Source organism: Saccopteryx bilineata, chromosome 1 (genome assembly GCF_036850765.1).
Source record: "Saccopteryx bilineata isolate mSacBil1 chromosome 1, mSacBil1_pri_phased_curated, whole genome shotgun sequence".
Lineage (NCBI taxonomy): Eukaryota > Metazoa > Chordata > Mammalia > Chiroptera > Emballonuridae > Saccopteryx > Saccopteryx bilineata.
Window position 1 is genome coordinate 253869948 of NC_089490.1, and position 14180 is coordinate 253884127.

The window sequence follows — 14180 nt, forward strand, 5'->3', positions numbered from 1 at the left end:
GATATGCCAGGCATGGTACAGATTTCTAGAAGTGCAAAGCCAGATAACTGTGATTGGGCCTCAGAAGAGTGCCTGTTGCGTGAATGGCATGGTCTGACCCCTCTAAACAAGTAAGACTAGTATAAAAGGGTCCATATGATATAGAGGTGTTTACAGACTAACACGCAGGCTCAAATATAACATAGAGCAACCGTGATCTTATATGGCTAACTAAGCCTTGAGCTTCAACTCACTCTAAACAGCATATGAACATCCGAGGAAGGTCTGCAGTTAGTTTCAAACTTTGCTAAGTCATAACTCTGGGAAAGTCTTGTGTAGGCTGAAGTCATTCATTTGAAACAGAAAAACAAATGATCAAATACATAGAGTATCTGAGGAATGTAGGAGAAATGCCCGTCTGTTCCATTCTGTTGGGCCCACATGCAGACCTTTCCAATTCACGTGGTCTCTCCACGGGAACAGCCAGTCACACCTGAAAATGTCAACAGGCGAAATAATAAAAAAACAGAGGACACACAGAAACACTGTCCAGTGATTTGGTCTGTAGCCAAGAACTGACCATGTTAGGAGGATATTTTGCAGAAGGCTGTATGTTTAAGTCATAAACTGTGACTAAGGCATTTACCACTTAAATTTTAATCAGTTCTGTCATTAGAAGGTGGAATGACAACGTGAATAGCAATTACAGAATGTGCTTTTTTCTTGTTTTTTTTTTTATTCAGCAAAGTGTACTTAAAAAACAAACAAACAAAATGTCGAGTCATTCAGAAAAATAAATCCTGACACATTCCACAAAGCAAACAAAGCACTATTTCCCTGCTGATCACATATTTTGGTGTTTTATATGGGTGTGTAGAGGTCACAGAAACTCACAGACTGACAACATGGGCACAAAGATTCTAAATGCATTTACGGGTAACGTCTTTACTGGAGGGAAGAATTTTGAGTTACAAAAAACTGTGAATGGCTTTAGAGAATGCAAGTTACTGAAGCAGTCTGTTCTTATACCCAAGTGTCATCTCATCCTCTGACGGCTGAAAATATAGATCATCCGTATTTCTGCGGTCTGTGACCCAGAACTCAGCTTCTGCCAGCGGTGGGGCTGGTGGAGCTTCCACTCGTGTCAGTGGTGGCGCCGTGCCCGCGCTGGCTCGGGATGGCGGGAAGCACCCGGCTCGTGCGCAGAGGTTCTCCAGAGAGCACTGGGGTGGGAGAGAGAGAATGACAGGCTCTCAATATTTTCTTCTCTCCGAGTCTCAAGAGGAACAGGGGTGGGAGAGTGTGTTACTTCTTAAGGCGTGGGGGCATGTCTAAGCAGCGTGTCTTGGTGAGAGCTAGACTGCAGGAGAAAGCGTCTGTGCGTGCGTGCGTGTGTGTGTGTGTGTGTGTGTGTGTTCAGGCTTGCCACATGTAGTCAGGGAGGTCAAGTTTGCACCAATACATGCCAGGTCTGCATTGGACCGAAACATGATGGCGCTGTGTGTGCCTGGCAGAGCTCCCTCTTCCTTGGGCGGAGTGGCTGTTCATGGCCAAGTCAGCACAGGGCGCTAAACAAGCCGCAAGACATCTGCACTGTGCTTTTGTGCAAACCTCAAAAGGTTCTCGGGTTTCTGTTAGGAAAAGCAATGGCGTACCTTTCCATTTCTTTCTCACGGAGCTAAGGTTGACCAGAGGTCTTTATCTCCCCGCCTCTCTTAGACATTGTGAAAAGCCAAGTTCCTGGGCGCTGCCTAAGAAAACCCCACTCTGTTTGGCTTCTCTGGGCCCCGCCAGTGTTTCAGGCTGATGAAATAGATGTCTTTCTTCAGACATCTTAGACTAGTTTCTGCTTTAAAGACAAGGTCAGGCTTGACTTCCATTCAGTGTTTGAATTCACACCATCCAAAACCCTCACTTTGCACAGATCAGCACGGACACAGGGAACTGCTCTGTTCCGGAAGAGAATTCTGGTTTCTGCTACTCTTTGTGAGATCTGGCATACCCTGCCTCCACCTCCCCCTTTCCTTATCTGCACAGATAGGACTGTCCTAAGACCACCCTTGGTTCATTGCTTTCACCAAAGAAGTTCTAGAACTTGTGCTCTGTCCCCTCCACATGAACGCCTGGTGCAGAAAAGGCATAGGTGGATATTTACTCTGGCAAACAGCTGCTAAGTGTTTGGCATGCTTATCTCATTTATTTCTTCCAATAATATCATCAGATTGGCCCTGCCGTTAGAGGCTATGTGAAGAAAGTCAAGTGCAGAAAGGTTAAGGGGTTTGCTAAAATGGTGAGGGCAGCTCCTACATCACTTAACCTCTGCAATCAAGGAGAGTGGAGGAAGGGAGGGTGCGTGCATGCGTGTCCCTGGATACGTGCTATAACTGGGTGGCTGGGCTGAGATGGGGGGGAGGGTTGGGGAGGAAGCCTATTAGAATCCTGGAAGAACTGTTTGTTTTATGAGGCTGCTGACTCAGCATCCTGGCTCTGCCAATACTCCATCAGTCATCTTGAACAAGTCGTGGAGCTTCTCCGAGCTTGAGCTACAGAATTTCTGGGTGTGTGGCCCAAAGTCTGCTTTATAACAAGCAACCCCAGGGAATATTTTGAGGCACTCAAACAGGAAGATTACTGGCTGAATAGAATCTATTAATATTTTCTACTGTGAGACATTTTTGTATAAACTATAACAGACATCAAAAACACCAAAAGTCCTACGGACAATCAGCTTCTCCTGGGCCATTCCCCCTCTGCTTAGCAACACAGAGCCTGTGGATGCAAAGCAGACGAGATATTTCCATCATTCCAGTGAGGACACCAAATGTCAGGAGACTGGTCTTAGGGATTTTTTTTTTTTTGTATTTTTCCGAAGGTAGAAGCAGGGAGGCAGTCAGATAGACTGCCGCATGCACCCGACCAGGATCCAACCGGTATACCCACCAGGGAGTGATGCTCTGCCCATCTGGGGCATTGCTTCTTTGCAACTGGAGCCATTCTAGTGCCTGAGGCCAAGGCCATAGAGCCGTCCTCAGCTCCTGGGCCAACTTTGCTCCAATGGAAAAAGAGCTGGGGAAGGGTGGAGAAGCAGATGGGCGCCTCTTCTATGTGCCCTGGCCTGGAATCGAACCTAGGACTTCCACATGCCAGACCGACGCTCTACCCCTGAGCCAACCAGCCAGGGCCGTTTCAGGGATTTTTAAAGCTTCTCCCTTAACACATTAGCTTGTACATAAGAAAATAAACTGTTAGCATTTTTTTTTAAATTACTTCTTTTTTTTTAAATTTTATTTTATTTATTCATTTTAGGAGGAGAGAGAAATGGAGAGAGAGAGAGAGACAAAGAGAGAAGGTGGGGAGGAGCTGGAAGCATCAACTCCCATATGTGCCTTGACCAGGCAAGCCCAGGGTTTTGAACCGGCGACCTCAGCATTTCCAGGTCGACACTTTATCCACTGCGCCACCACAGGTCAGGCAACTGTTAGCATTTTTATAGTCCAAACAGGAAGATTTCTCCAGGGGAGGAGCACCTTTGTTTGTTAAACACACATTACAGAGCTGCATGAAGCTTTAAAGGCTGTTCTCTTCCATTTTCCTGTCCCTTATGAGTGCCCTGTTGAGCACTTGAAAAACGAAAGTGACTTGAAATAACATTTAGCTGTGATCAGACACATTGATGCCTGGTGATGGGAGCTGAGGAAAGACGGAGAATACTTACATTTCTGGTCTGGCAGGGGTGCTAGGTTGTTCCGGGGTAAAGGAAGATCCCTGATTTGGGGTCTGTTCTGGGAGAGATGCTGAAAATTTTGTCCTGCGGGCAGACATATTTGCATCAGTCATTTGAGACTCAACCAAAGGCAACGTAGAACATAGCGTGGATAAGATAAACAAAAAATTTTTAGAGATCACTACCTTTGAGATGCTAATCACCACCACCACCACTACCACATAACAGATGGACGTAACTGAATTTCTGTTCTATGCCACTCACTGTGTAAATGAAAAGGCACCAAGAGTCACTTCTGGAATGATCTGGTTTAAATTTTATAAACAAGCACTGTTCGAAAAGTAAAATAGAGCATAACGTATTGCGTCTTCATCAAATCTGTGGTGAATGAGTGAGGGACAAACTGAGTAGGACACATTCTCCTGGAGCAGAGTTGTTCAGTCCTGGCTGGACATAGGATTTATCTGAGGAGTTAAAGAGAATACTGCTGCCTCAGCCAAACCCCAGGTGCATTAACTGAGCACATCCGGAGAGGGACAGCTATGACTGTCAGCTAGGACAGGGAACCACTGCCCCGGAAGACAGAGGTGGTGACCATCTCAGGAGAATGCTGTTATTTAATTTAGACTTGAGGCAGTGCTGGGCTGAAGCCACAGGTACCAACTCTTGAGAGCCGATGGTCAAACTTTCTGGAATTTTGTGAGCTGGTTGACATCACACTGGGGGCTTGAGATTGGGCATGATGGAAGTATTTACACCACGATAATGGGCAAGCACTGATTTTTCTCTTGGAGGGTCAGTGGTTAAATACAGAGCCACACACTACAGATTACCTGAAACTAAAAGGGAATACATAATTGTTTAAGTCTATTTTATAAGTCTATTTTAAAAGTTCAACAAGTGGTATAATTATTGGGAGCTTGGGCTCTGGGGTCTGACAGGATTGGGCTCGATTCCCAGCTAGGGTGAGCAATGCGCCCCCTCTACACCTCGATTTTCTCTTATAGAAAATGGTAAGAATAATTGTATATCTGTCTTTTCCAGTTGTCACAAAGATTAAATAGAGGGACAAATGCCAAGCATTTAGTGTACAGGGTTAATACTCAATAAGCATTAGCAATCATTACGGTTTCAGTCTACGGAGTGTTGAACATGTCTCCTGGACAGGGGTGGGCATTTATTTGCTCTCTTGCCTACAGGTCCAGTAGGAACCAGAATCGGTACAGCAATGCTCATAGAGCTAAGTCTTCCATGTGAGCAAAGTAGTCCTTATAATAAGGAAGGGGGAGGAGAGAGTATTAGCCTTCATAGGTAAGTCCGATGGTAGACCTATAGGCCAGCCCTCTGAGCTGCGTTATTTGATGAAGACTGAACAAAATCTTCAGTCTCCATGGTGGATATGTTCTCATTATTTTTATTCCTTTGGACTCTGAAGGTCAAATAACTTCATAAGCTATTGTTTAAAAACAAAACAAAAAAACAATCTTCTTGAGTAGAATTACAGTAAGACCTATATTGGCTCCTATGTTATTTATTCATGAACACTGGAAAAGAAATTGCAAAATCAGGATCTGAGATAATGATCATTGTGGAGCATGTTTATCAAGCACTTCCTGTTGTTAGAAACAGGGCTACAATCCTTGTAGGTGTCATCTCAGGTAACCCTTCCCTTGTGCAGTAGACGCAGTTATCAGCACAGCCATCATAAACCTTGTGGCTCGGGGGAGATCTCAGAGTGCTCGAGGGCACATACTTGCAGCAACAGGGCCCAGGCTCCAACTTAGGCTGGTCTGACCGTAAGAGTCAAGCTGTCCCTCTGGCCCAGGAGTCAAAGCAGTGTTGGTAGGCTGGGAGAAGTGGGCAGAGAAGAGGTGAGAGGAGAGGTCGGCATCACCAACACTAGCATTTTGCTCCGGATTGAAGGACAGGGTGGAGCTCTGCACAGCCCAGAGCCTTCTTCCCTGTGCTGCAGGCATATTTTGGGAGTGGCCAGGTTTGGGGACAGGGCCAAGGAAACTTGTCCTATACCAAGAAGGCCACAGAGGTTGTCACACTAAATGGGGGAACCAGAAGTGAATGCAGGGTGTTAATCATTAAGCAAATTCAGCCCTCATCCTGCTGCGTAGTGACTGTGCTCCGAGCCCAGAGTTGAGAGGAGGCAAGGTGCCCCAGAGGGGCATGCAGTGCATGTTGGGAGAAACAAGGACACTTGTGTCTTTGAGGCCCAGAAGAAAGAGGGTCCACAGAGGTCAAGGTGCCTTGAGTCTCCTCGACCTCTCTTCCTCACTAACTGTGTGACCTTAGGCAGGTAGGTTAACCTCTCTGTGCCTCCTCCACGTCTTCATCTCTAAAACTGGGCTAAAAACTCTGCTGTGGTGGTATTGCTGACAGGGGAAGGACTAGCTCTCTGCCCCAGAGCAGGCTCAGCAGGGTGGGGCTATTCCTCTAAGGATGAACGGTCAGCAAGAGCCACAACTCCTACAGAGGTCAGAGGGCAGGGTGACCTCTACATCGACCTGAGTGTTGAGCTGGTGGTTCTTTGAAGACGGTAGGGCTCTGTCAAGCACAGGGCCAGCAGAAGGTAAAAGTAGCACAAAGATATCCCCGAGTGAGAAGGCACGGGGTGTGGAGGAACCGAGAGACACTGCAGGAACTGTTGAAGGGGGGAGTGGGGAGGATGGGAGCCGGGCAGGTGCAGAGGCCAAGCATGGGCGGGGGGCCCAGGCCATGCTGCCACCACTGGGGGGACTTGTCTGCCTCCCTTCGGGACATGCAAAGTCCCTGATAGCTTTAAACAGAGGGGGTTGGGGGGTTTCAGGATCAGACCCCCACGGGGAGGCGAGCGCATTGTTGCTGCGATGGTCTAAATATCAACAGTACAACGATTGAAATTTCTTTTGAGAGCCAAATGTTTTAAACTTAAACTATATAGGTAGGCACAGTCCTTATCGAGGTAGCGCCCGCATATGGTATTTTTTTGAAGAGCCACACTCAGGGGGCCAAAGAGCCGCATGTGGCTTGCGAGCCGCAGTTTGCCAACCAGGAATCTAGAACATTCAGAAGAAGGAAGCTCTCTCTTGAGAGAGGAGGGAAGCCAGCATGTTCTCACTTTCTTTGTGAAGGCTCGAGTGGAACCAGGCGGGCAAAAAACGCCACGGAACTTTCTGTTCCACTTTCTCTGAGAGCTGCTCGCAATGAATTCAGCTGATGTGTTCTAAACCCCCTCATTAGAATAAGTGCTCCCCCCCTTTTCCTCCCTCCAGCAGCGGCAGCGCACTGATGGGTCTCAGCAAATGTCCGGCAACACTCATTACAGCTAACCGGTCAGGTTGGCAAGGCGTCTGCGCCAGGAATCCCAAGGCAGCAACTTGGAGCCCATGTTATTTCTACCAAACCCAGAGCCAGAAAGGAGAAAAATCCAAAAGTCACATCCACATTCAAGCCAGGGGCACAGTGCTAGGATTTATAGATGTGTTTTCGACCACCCATCTGCAGACCGGTTCACCAGAAATTCCATGCCCTGTCTGCAGAAGAGTTAACCCCTCGGTGTTGTGTGAAGACTACGGACCCAAATGATCTGAGTTGAATTCGCTTATGCTCCAGGTGATTTCAGCCCTGAAATAATTCTCCTACTGTCACCAGTCCCTAAGGGTAAAAGGTTGAAAATCACTGATTTACAGTGTCCAGTGGCTTCACCACATTCGGCTTTCTCATGTGTGGAGGTCAGCGTAGAGAGCTGAGTGTGTCATCCTGCCTTGACCGGCACAAACCACGGCTAATAAAAACACCAGCTGCACAGTCTGGGAGCCTCGGTAGTTCTAAAACCAACATTTCAAACTGGCTTAAAAGTGTCCACAAAAAAAACCCTCCATGGGCTGAGAAATTTTTCTGACTTTGGGGAGGACAATGTCATTTCTTAAGGAAGTCGCATCACAGGGGATCGGTAGGCATGCCGACACGCTGGGCTTTGAAATTTAAAGGCGGGTGGGGGCGGGGGGAAACATGGCTGTGGCGATGCCTTCCTCTTTAGGAGATCGGGGTTCAAGTTCTGAGCATGTTACCAATGGGGTGGTAACACTTGGAGCAAATGGCTTTTCATCTCCCGGGCCATGTGAATTATACCTGGAAAGGGTCCCATGAAACATAATGGTCCCAATGTTGGATCCAGAGGGTCAGGGACTGTAGCCTGGAGAGAGGACGTGTCTTGCTTTATTGATCATGGCTCATCCAGGCAAGGAGAGACAGACCTCTCTAGGTCTCAGAAACAAAAGGGAATTTTATAAGAAAAAGTTGGCTATCCTGGTGATGGCTAAGCTGAGAAGCCAAACTCAGCACGGAGTAGGAAGGCTATCCAGATGGGAGCCACAGCAGGAAGACGCCAACACCTCTGGGCTTGGAGGGAAGGATGAGAGCTGGTATTACCAAGGCTCGGAAGCCAGAGTGCGGGGCTGTTGTTGGGGTGGGGGGTAGCCGGGAGGAGAAGGAGCCACTGTGGAGGCCCCCACAGCGAGCAGAGGGACACTGCTTGGGAAAAGGTGCTCCTTTTCCTCCTGCTCCTCCCGTCCATCTGTGTCTCCTGGGACTGGGCCCAAAGTCACAGGGGGCTGGGAAGTGTAGTCCCAGAGATGCCGAGGACAGCAGCGGGGGACGGCAAGGTTGCAGCGCACACTGAAATTCGATCGTCCTTCATAGAGGTCAGGTAGTTAGTTAGTCTGTAAGGCATAGGGCCTGGCATAGTTTAAAAAAAACACACTCAATGTGGGTGTATATCTAGTACTACGTTCAAGTCATCGTTCCAAGCACTTCACATATGTTAACTCATTTGCTCTTAACAGCAACGTACCATCCTGTGGGGTAGATATGCAGGTCCATTTTACAGATGAGGAAACAAAGGCTGAGAGACATGAAGTAAGAGCAAGTAACTGGCAGAGCCCGAACCTGGAGCCAGACAGGGTGGCCCAGAACCATTAGCCTCTGAAGATGCTGTCTCTTGATAAATTAGAATGGCAGATGCTTAATAGCCCTTTAATGAATGCGTGAAGAACTAAGATCCTTTCCATGATAACATGAGCAGAATATCAGTTTAAAGTCAGATGAGCAACCTTTGTAGCAAATCCGGACCCCTTAAAGCTCAGGTAGAGGCTGCAGGTCCTCGGGACAGTTGCCCACATCACGAGCTCTGTCGCCTAGAACAGCGCCGAGTTCTCGGCACTCAGAAGCACTGGTGGAAAAGCTACAGGCTTTGATGCAGACACAGCTGGTCACTGAGGAGTCCCGTGGGCTTTTCCCTTTCTGCTGCTATGCAACCAGGCTTTCTCTGGTTTCTTCAACGGAAAAGTGGAACAAACCATCAAACCAACTTGACTGAACTTCCCTTTGACTTCAAATAATACTGGATGTTTTGGAAGGTGCATGTCACCAAATCCTAGGTCTGTAGCCAATACCCACTCTCTCCTCTCTTTTAGAAACAGAAGTCCAGTTTTGGAGGGAGAGCCCAGCTACAGGCTACAATTGGAGCAGCTAGGTGGGACCATGTGACTAAACCTGTGACTCATGAGCCTGATCAGGCGGTGGCACAGTGAATAGAGCATCGGACTGTGATGCAGGGAACCCAAGTTTGAAACCCCGAGGTCACCGGCTTGAACGCGGGCTCACTGGCTTGAGTGTGGGATCATAAACATGACCCCAAGGTCGCTGGCTTGAATACATGGTTGCTGGCTTAAGCAAGGGGTCACTCAGTCTGCTGGAAAGCCCCCCCCCCATCAACGTGCATATGAGAAAGCAATCAATGAACAACTAAGATGCTGCAACAAAGAATTGATGCTTTTCATCTCTCTGTTCCTGTCTGTCTGTCCCTATCTGTCCCTCTTCCTGTCTCTCTGTCTCTGTCATTAAAAAAAAAAAAAGCTGTGACTCATGAGACATCATAGCAGATGTGTAGGACTTCATGGAAGGTGATTCCTTCACGGGAGCTGATTCAGCTGGGGGATGTCCGTGTTTTCTCTCCCCTACATCATTCCTCCTGTGAAATGCTCTGAAGACATATAATAAGTGATGGAGCCCAGAGATGGAAGGTGCCTGGGGCCCTGGTGAGGGTGGAGTGCCATCGCACACCTGGGAACCACCTACTTTGGACTTCATGTGACAGCAGTCACCGTCTGTGTTGTGTAAGCCACTGTAACTTTGGGTTTCTGCTACAGGCAGCTGAAGCCAATAAACATGAGTCTAGAAAAGACAGCCCAGAGCTGTCTGGGGAACAGTAAAAGAATGAGACTTTCAAAAACTTAAAAAGATTTTCAAAAAAAAAAAAGAAAGTAAGAGCTAGGACAGGACTAATTCCAGAACCCAGACTGGATCAAAGCACAAGGGACCACTCAATGTCGGAAGATGATAACCCATATCTTCCCTTCCTGCCCTTCCACTGCAAGACCAAAAACGTGACCCATGCCACCAACCCAATGTGTCAGTACTTGTGGAGGAAGTAAACGCTCGAGTGGAGTTTTCCTCAGACTCCGGGAAAGCAGCCATGTTGGCCCTGGGCTTAAGTACGACTTATCAGTATGTAGGAAGGAGCCTCCGTCTACAACACAGGCTTTCCATGTGCATGAGTGACAGAAGCCAGACTCATGCTGCTTCTTAAGAAACAGTACCTTTCGGTCTTTCATTCCTCTACTTTGAAAAGAAATATGGGTTCAAGGGATGCAGCATTTCCCCCACCCCAACCCTGCTATAAGAAAGAAAATACCAGAAACACATTGATAAAAAACTAGCCTGACAGGACAGTGGCACAGTGAATACAGCATCGGACTGAGATGGGGAGGACCCAGGTTCGAAATCTCGAGGTCACCAGCTTGGGCGCAGTCTCATCTGGTTTGAGCAAAGCTCACCAGCTTGAGCCCAAGGTCGCTGGCTTGAGCAAAGGGTCACTTGCTCAGTTGGAGCCCCTTGGTCAATGCACATATGAGAAAGCAATCAATGAACAACTAAAGTGCTGCAACAAAGAAACGATGCTTGCCCTGGCCAGTTGGCTCAGTGGTAGAGCATCGGCCTGGCATGCAGGAGTCCTGGGTTTGATTTCCAGCCAGGGCACACAGGAGAAGCACCCATCTGCTTCTCCACCCCTCCCCCTCTCCTTCCTCTCTCTCTCTCTTCCCCTCCTGCAACCAAGGCTCCACTGGAGCAAGGTTGGCCCGGGTGCTGAGGATGGCTCCATAGCCTCTGCCTCAGGCGCTAGAATGGCTCTGGTCACAACAGAGCAATGCTCCAGATGGGCAAATCATCGCCCCCTGGTGGGCATGCCAGCTGGATCCCGGTTGGGCACATGCAGGAGTCTGTCTGACTGCCTCCCTGTTTCCAACTTCCGAAAAATACAACAACAACAACAACAAAAAGAATCGATGCTTCTCATCTCTCCCTTCCTGTCTGTCCCTCTCTTTATCTCTCTCTGTCTATGCCACAAAAAAAAAAAAAAAAAGGAACACTGGACTAGACAGTGGTGTGAACTGGCTCGAACCAGGGATGGTGACGTGCACGTGGTTGGTGACCAGGGGGAGTGTGGGTCCTCAGAGCAGCCAGTGGTTCCCAAGTAAGAATTTGGGTCCCATCCTGCCAGATTGTTCAATTTCTCAAGAGATGCCAGAATTTTAGACTTCTATGTAAAACTTCATAATTTTAAAGTATCAATGATTATCACTTGAAAACAGACACAGATGTGGGGGGCGGGCTGTCCTGCAACCTCTGCTCTAGGGCAGGAGTTCTCCAGTTTCTGGTGTGCATCACCATTTACCACAGACCATTTTTCAGAAATAAAAATAAATTTTAGCCCTGGCTGGCTAGCTCAGTTGGTTAGAGAATCAACCCAGTACATCAAGGTTGCAGGTTTGATCCTGGCACAGGGCACATACAAGATGCAACCAATGAATGCACAACTAAGTGGCACCACAAATTGATGTTTCTCCTAGACTCGCTCTCCTCCTCTCTCTCTCTAAAAATTAATAAATTAAAGAACATAAATTTTAGTGTGGTTCATTTACTTAAAAAGGACAGAGAGATACATTTTTAATGTATATAACTATGTGTGTGTATAAATAAACAAAAATTAACAACATTGGTAATGCTGAGGCCAGGGATACGAAGTAATGGGAAAGAGGCAGGAGGGAGACTCACCCTGTCTTTGGGACGTGTGGAACCTTGAATCGTGAACATGTGTGTGTGTTCCCTTTCCACATGTGAACATATAAGGCATTGCCATGTTCCCTTCTCCCGTGTCAAGATTTTGGGTCAGTCGGTCTGGAGTGGGGATTGACCACCTGATTTGAAAACAGTCACACAAACAAATTAACCCCTGGGGGTATACCGCCCATGCCCATGTCCCTGGCTAAGAGTCCCTGCTGGTGAAAATGTAATACTCCTGCTCTAATGCTCCAGTTACCACGAGTCATTGCCGGAGAGACAAGAAGACACACTCTGTTATTTAGAATTGTGGTCTGGGTGAAAAAGCAGAATGTTTCCGTGGCCTGGACATCTTGAATCCCATGGATTCAAGGAGAAAAGGTGAGCCTGACACCCCATTTTGTCCTGGCCCTGTCCTCTAGGCTGCTGTCGCCCCAGTTCCTAACCAGAACCCGAGGTATTTCTTTACACATTTCTGTCAGGAAGGAGGAAGGAAGAGGCAAGGACTTTACCTGAGGATGCATTATGCAGGTGAGGGAGATAGGGGGGCCCCGAGACTTCCTGGTGCCTGGCTCTGCTGGTGAGCAACTGGTCCAGCAGCTTATCAGTGGAGGACACAGTCCACGCCTTGCCCTGGCTAGCCTCACCCCGCCAGGGGTGATTGGGCAGTGCCTGGCCGCCTGTTCTGTTGTTCAATAAATCCTGCTCGCTTCGGCTTTTCTGAGATCGCGGGGCCGTGTGCTGGGTGCCAGGGCTCAGGCCGGCGTGAGCAGCAGCCCCGTGGGAGGCCGGCAGGAAGTGATTGCCCAGGGTGATGGGTGGCAAGCTCTGTGTTCTGATTGGTGGAAGCCCCTGCTGGGCCAGAGGCTTCCTCTCAGGCAGGAGGTACTTTGAATTCTCCGAGGTCCGCTTTTTAAAGTTGACCATCGCCACTCGCTCCCTAGGCTGTTGCTGTTCTTGGCAGTTGGTATCCACCATGCTGTCAAAGGTGGCGATGATGTCATCGACTTTCGAGGGGTGCTGCTCCCTGGGTCTGTCCTTGCCGGGAGCCTTCGGAGAGGCCCCCTGCTCGTCTTTCTTGTTTTTGCAGAAGATTTGGTTGAGCATGCCAAACCGGCCCTCCCTCTTCTGGGGCCTACTGTTCTGGGAGGGAAGGGGTCTAGGAGGTTCTGTTCTGGAAAATAGCAAGGAGAGCATGTGAGTGTACATAAGCGCAGGCACACCCTCTAACTCAGACCCCCTGCCCAGTGACTTGCTGGGGGGGGGGCAGCAGGATGTCTCAGCTCCTTCAGACACCTGGGAGCCCTATCCAGTCTGAGGCTGTATGCCAGAACCCCCACCCCCCGCCCTTCTAGATCACCCATTCTCAACCGGTGTGCGGAGAGAAAATTTTAAAACGTGTAGCCCCTGACTTGTTAGTCAGGGACACTGGCCTCTTTCCTCTTAGATTTGTCAAATAATAATAATAATAATAATAATAATAATAAAAATGATGATGGCTAACCAACAATAGCCGTCCGGTGTGAATGAATCAAAGTCATACCCCTTTTCTCTGGGTCAGGTTGGCAAAAAATATAAGACATTTTTTTGGTGTGCTGCAGAATTTCAGTAATTAGTTTATGTGTGACATGAGATGAATAAGGTGGATAATTACCGTCCTAGATAGGTGTGCTTCTGGGACTTGGTCAGTTCTCTCCCCACGAGGACGTGTTTTAGTTACTTTCCCCTCGCTCCCTTGGGAGCTGTGGTTTCAAATTTACCCCAGATGATCCGTTTTCCCCAAAGGGTAAATGAAGCTGGAAACAGCCCAACAGTTCAGGGCGGGTGGAGGTGTCGGCATGGGGGCCGTGGACAGAGCTCTGACATGGCCCACCGCAGGAAGCCCCCCATTATCATGAGCCGTTTTGTATGTTCTTTGTTCCCTTTCAGTCTTTACTACATTTCCTGTTGAAAAATGTATACTTTTTAAAGATGTACCAACTGAAACAAACCAAGGAGAGCCACTTCAGTCAGGGTTTCGGCCACAGCAGAGGACGTGAGCAGCCCTGATGGGCCGCCGACTCCAAGGGAAGGAAGGCCAGCCATGTTCGGGGACTCTGCATGTGGAGGATTTTCCCAGGGCAGCGTTCTGCTTCTGCTCCTCAGAAAATTCCGTTCTTCTCCTTTGAGGCCACAACTGCCCTGACGATCTTCTGTGGTGCTAGTTCGTGATGAAACTGGACCCACGTGCCATCCCCGAATGCCAGCCTCACAGGGCTGGCTCCTCAGAATGAGACAGCATCCTCTGAAATTTGAAAAATGTTAG

The 14180-nt window shown here is 48.4% G+C and overlaps 1 protein-coding gene across 1 annotated transcript in view; it reads right to left on the minus strand.

Annotated features, from left to right (window-relative positions):
• Positions 1–796: 796 nt before the first annotated feature.
• ANKRD55 (ankyrin repeat domain 55) overlaps positions 797–14180 on the minus strand; it is an 80490-nt gene continuing 67106 nt past the window's right edge. Inside the window, exons 9-11 of the mRNA XM_066253565.1 lie at positions 12388–13049; positions 3695–3787; positions 797–1202 (exon numbers count right to left, since the gene is read on the minus strand). Coding sequence (XP_066109662.1) covers positions 1081–1202; positions 3695–3787; positions 12388–13049 — 877 coding nt within the window. The 3' untranslated portion in view covers positions 797–1080. The remainder of the gene's footprint in view (positions 1203–3694; positions 3788–12387; positions 13050–14180) is intronic.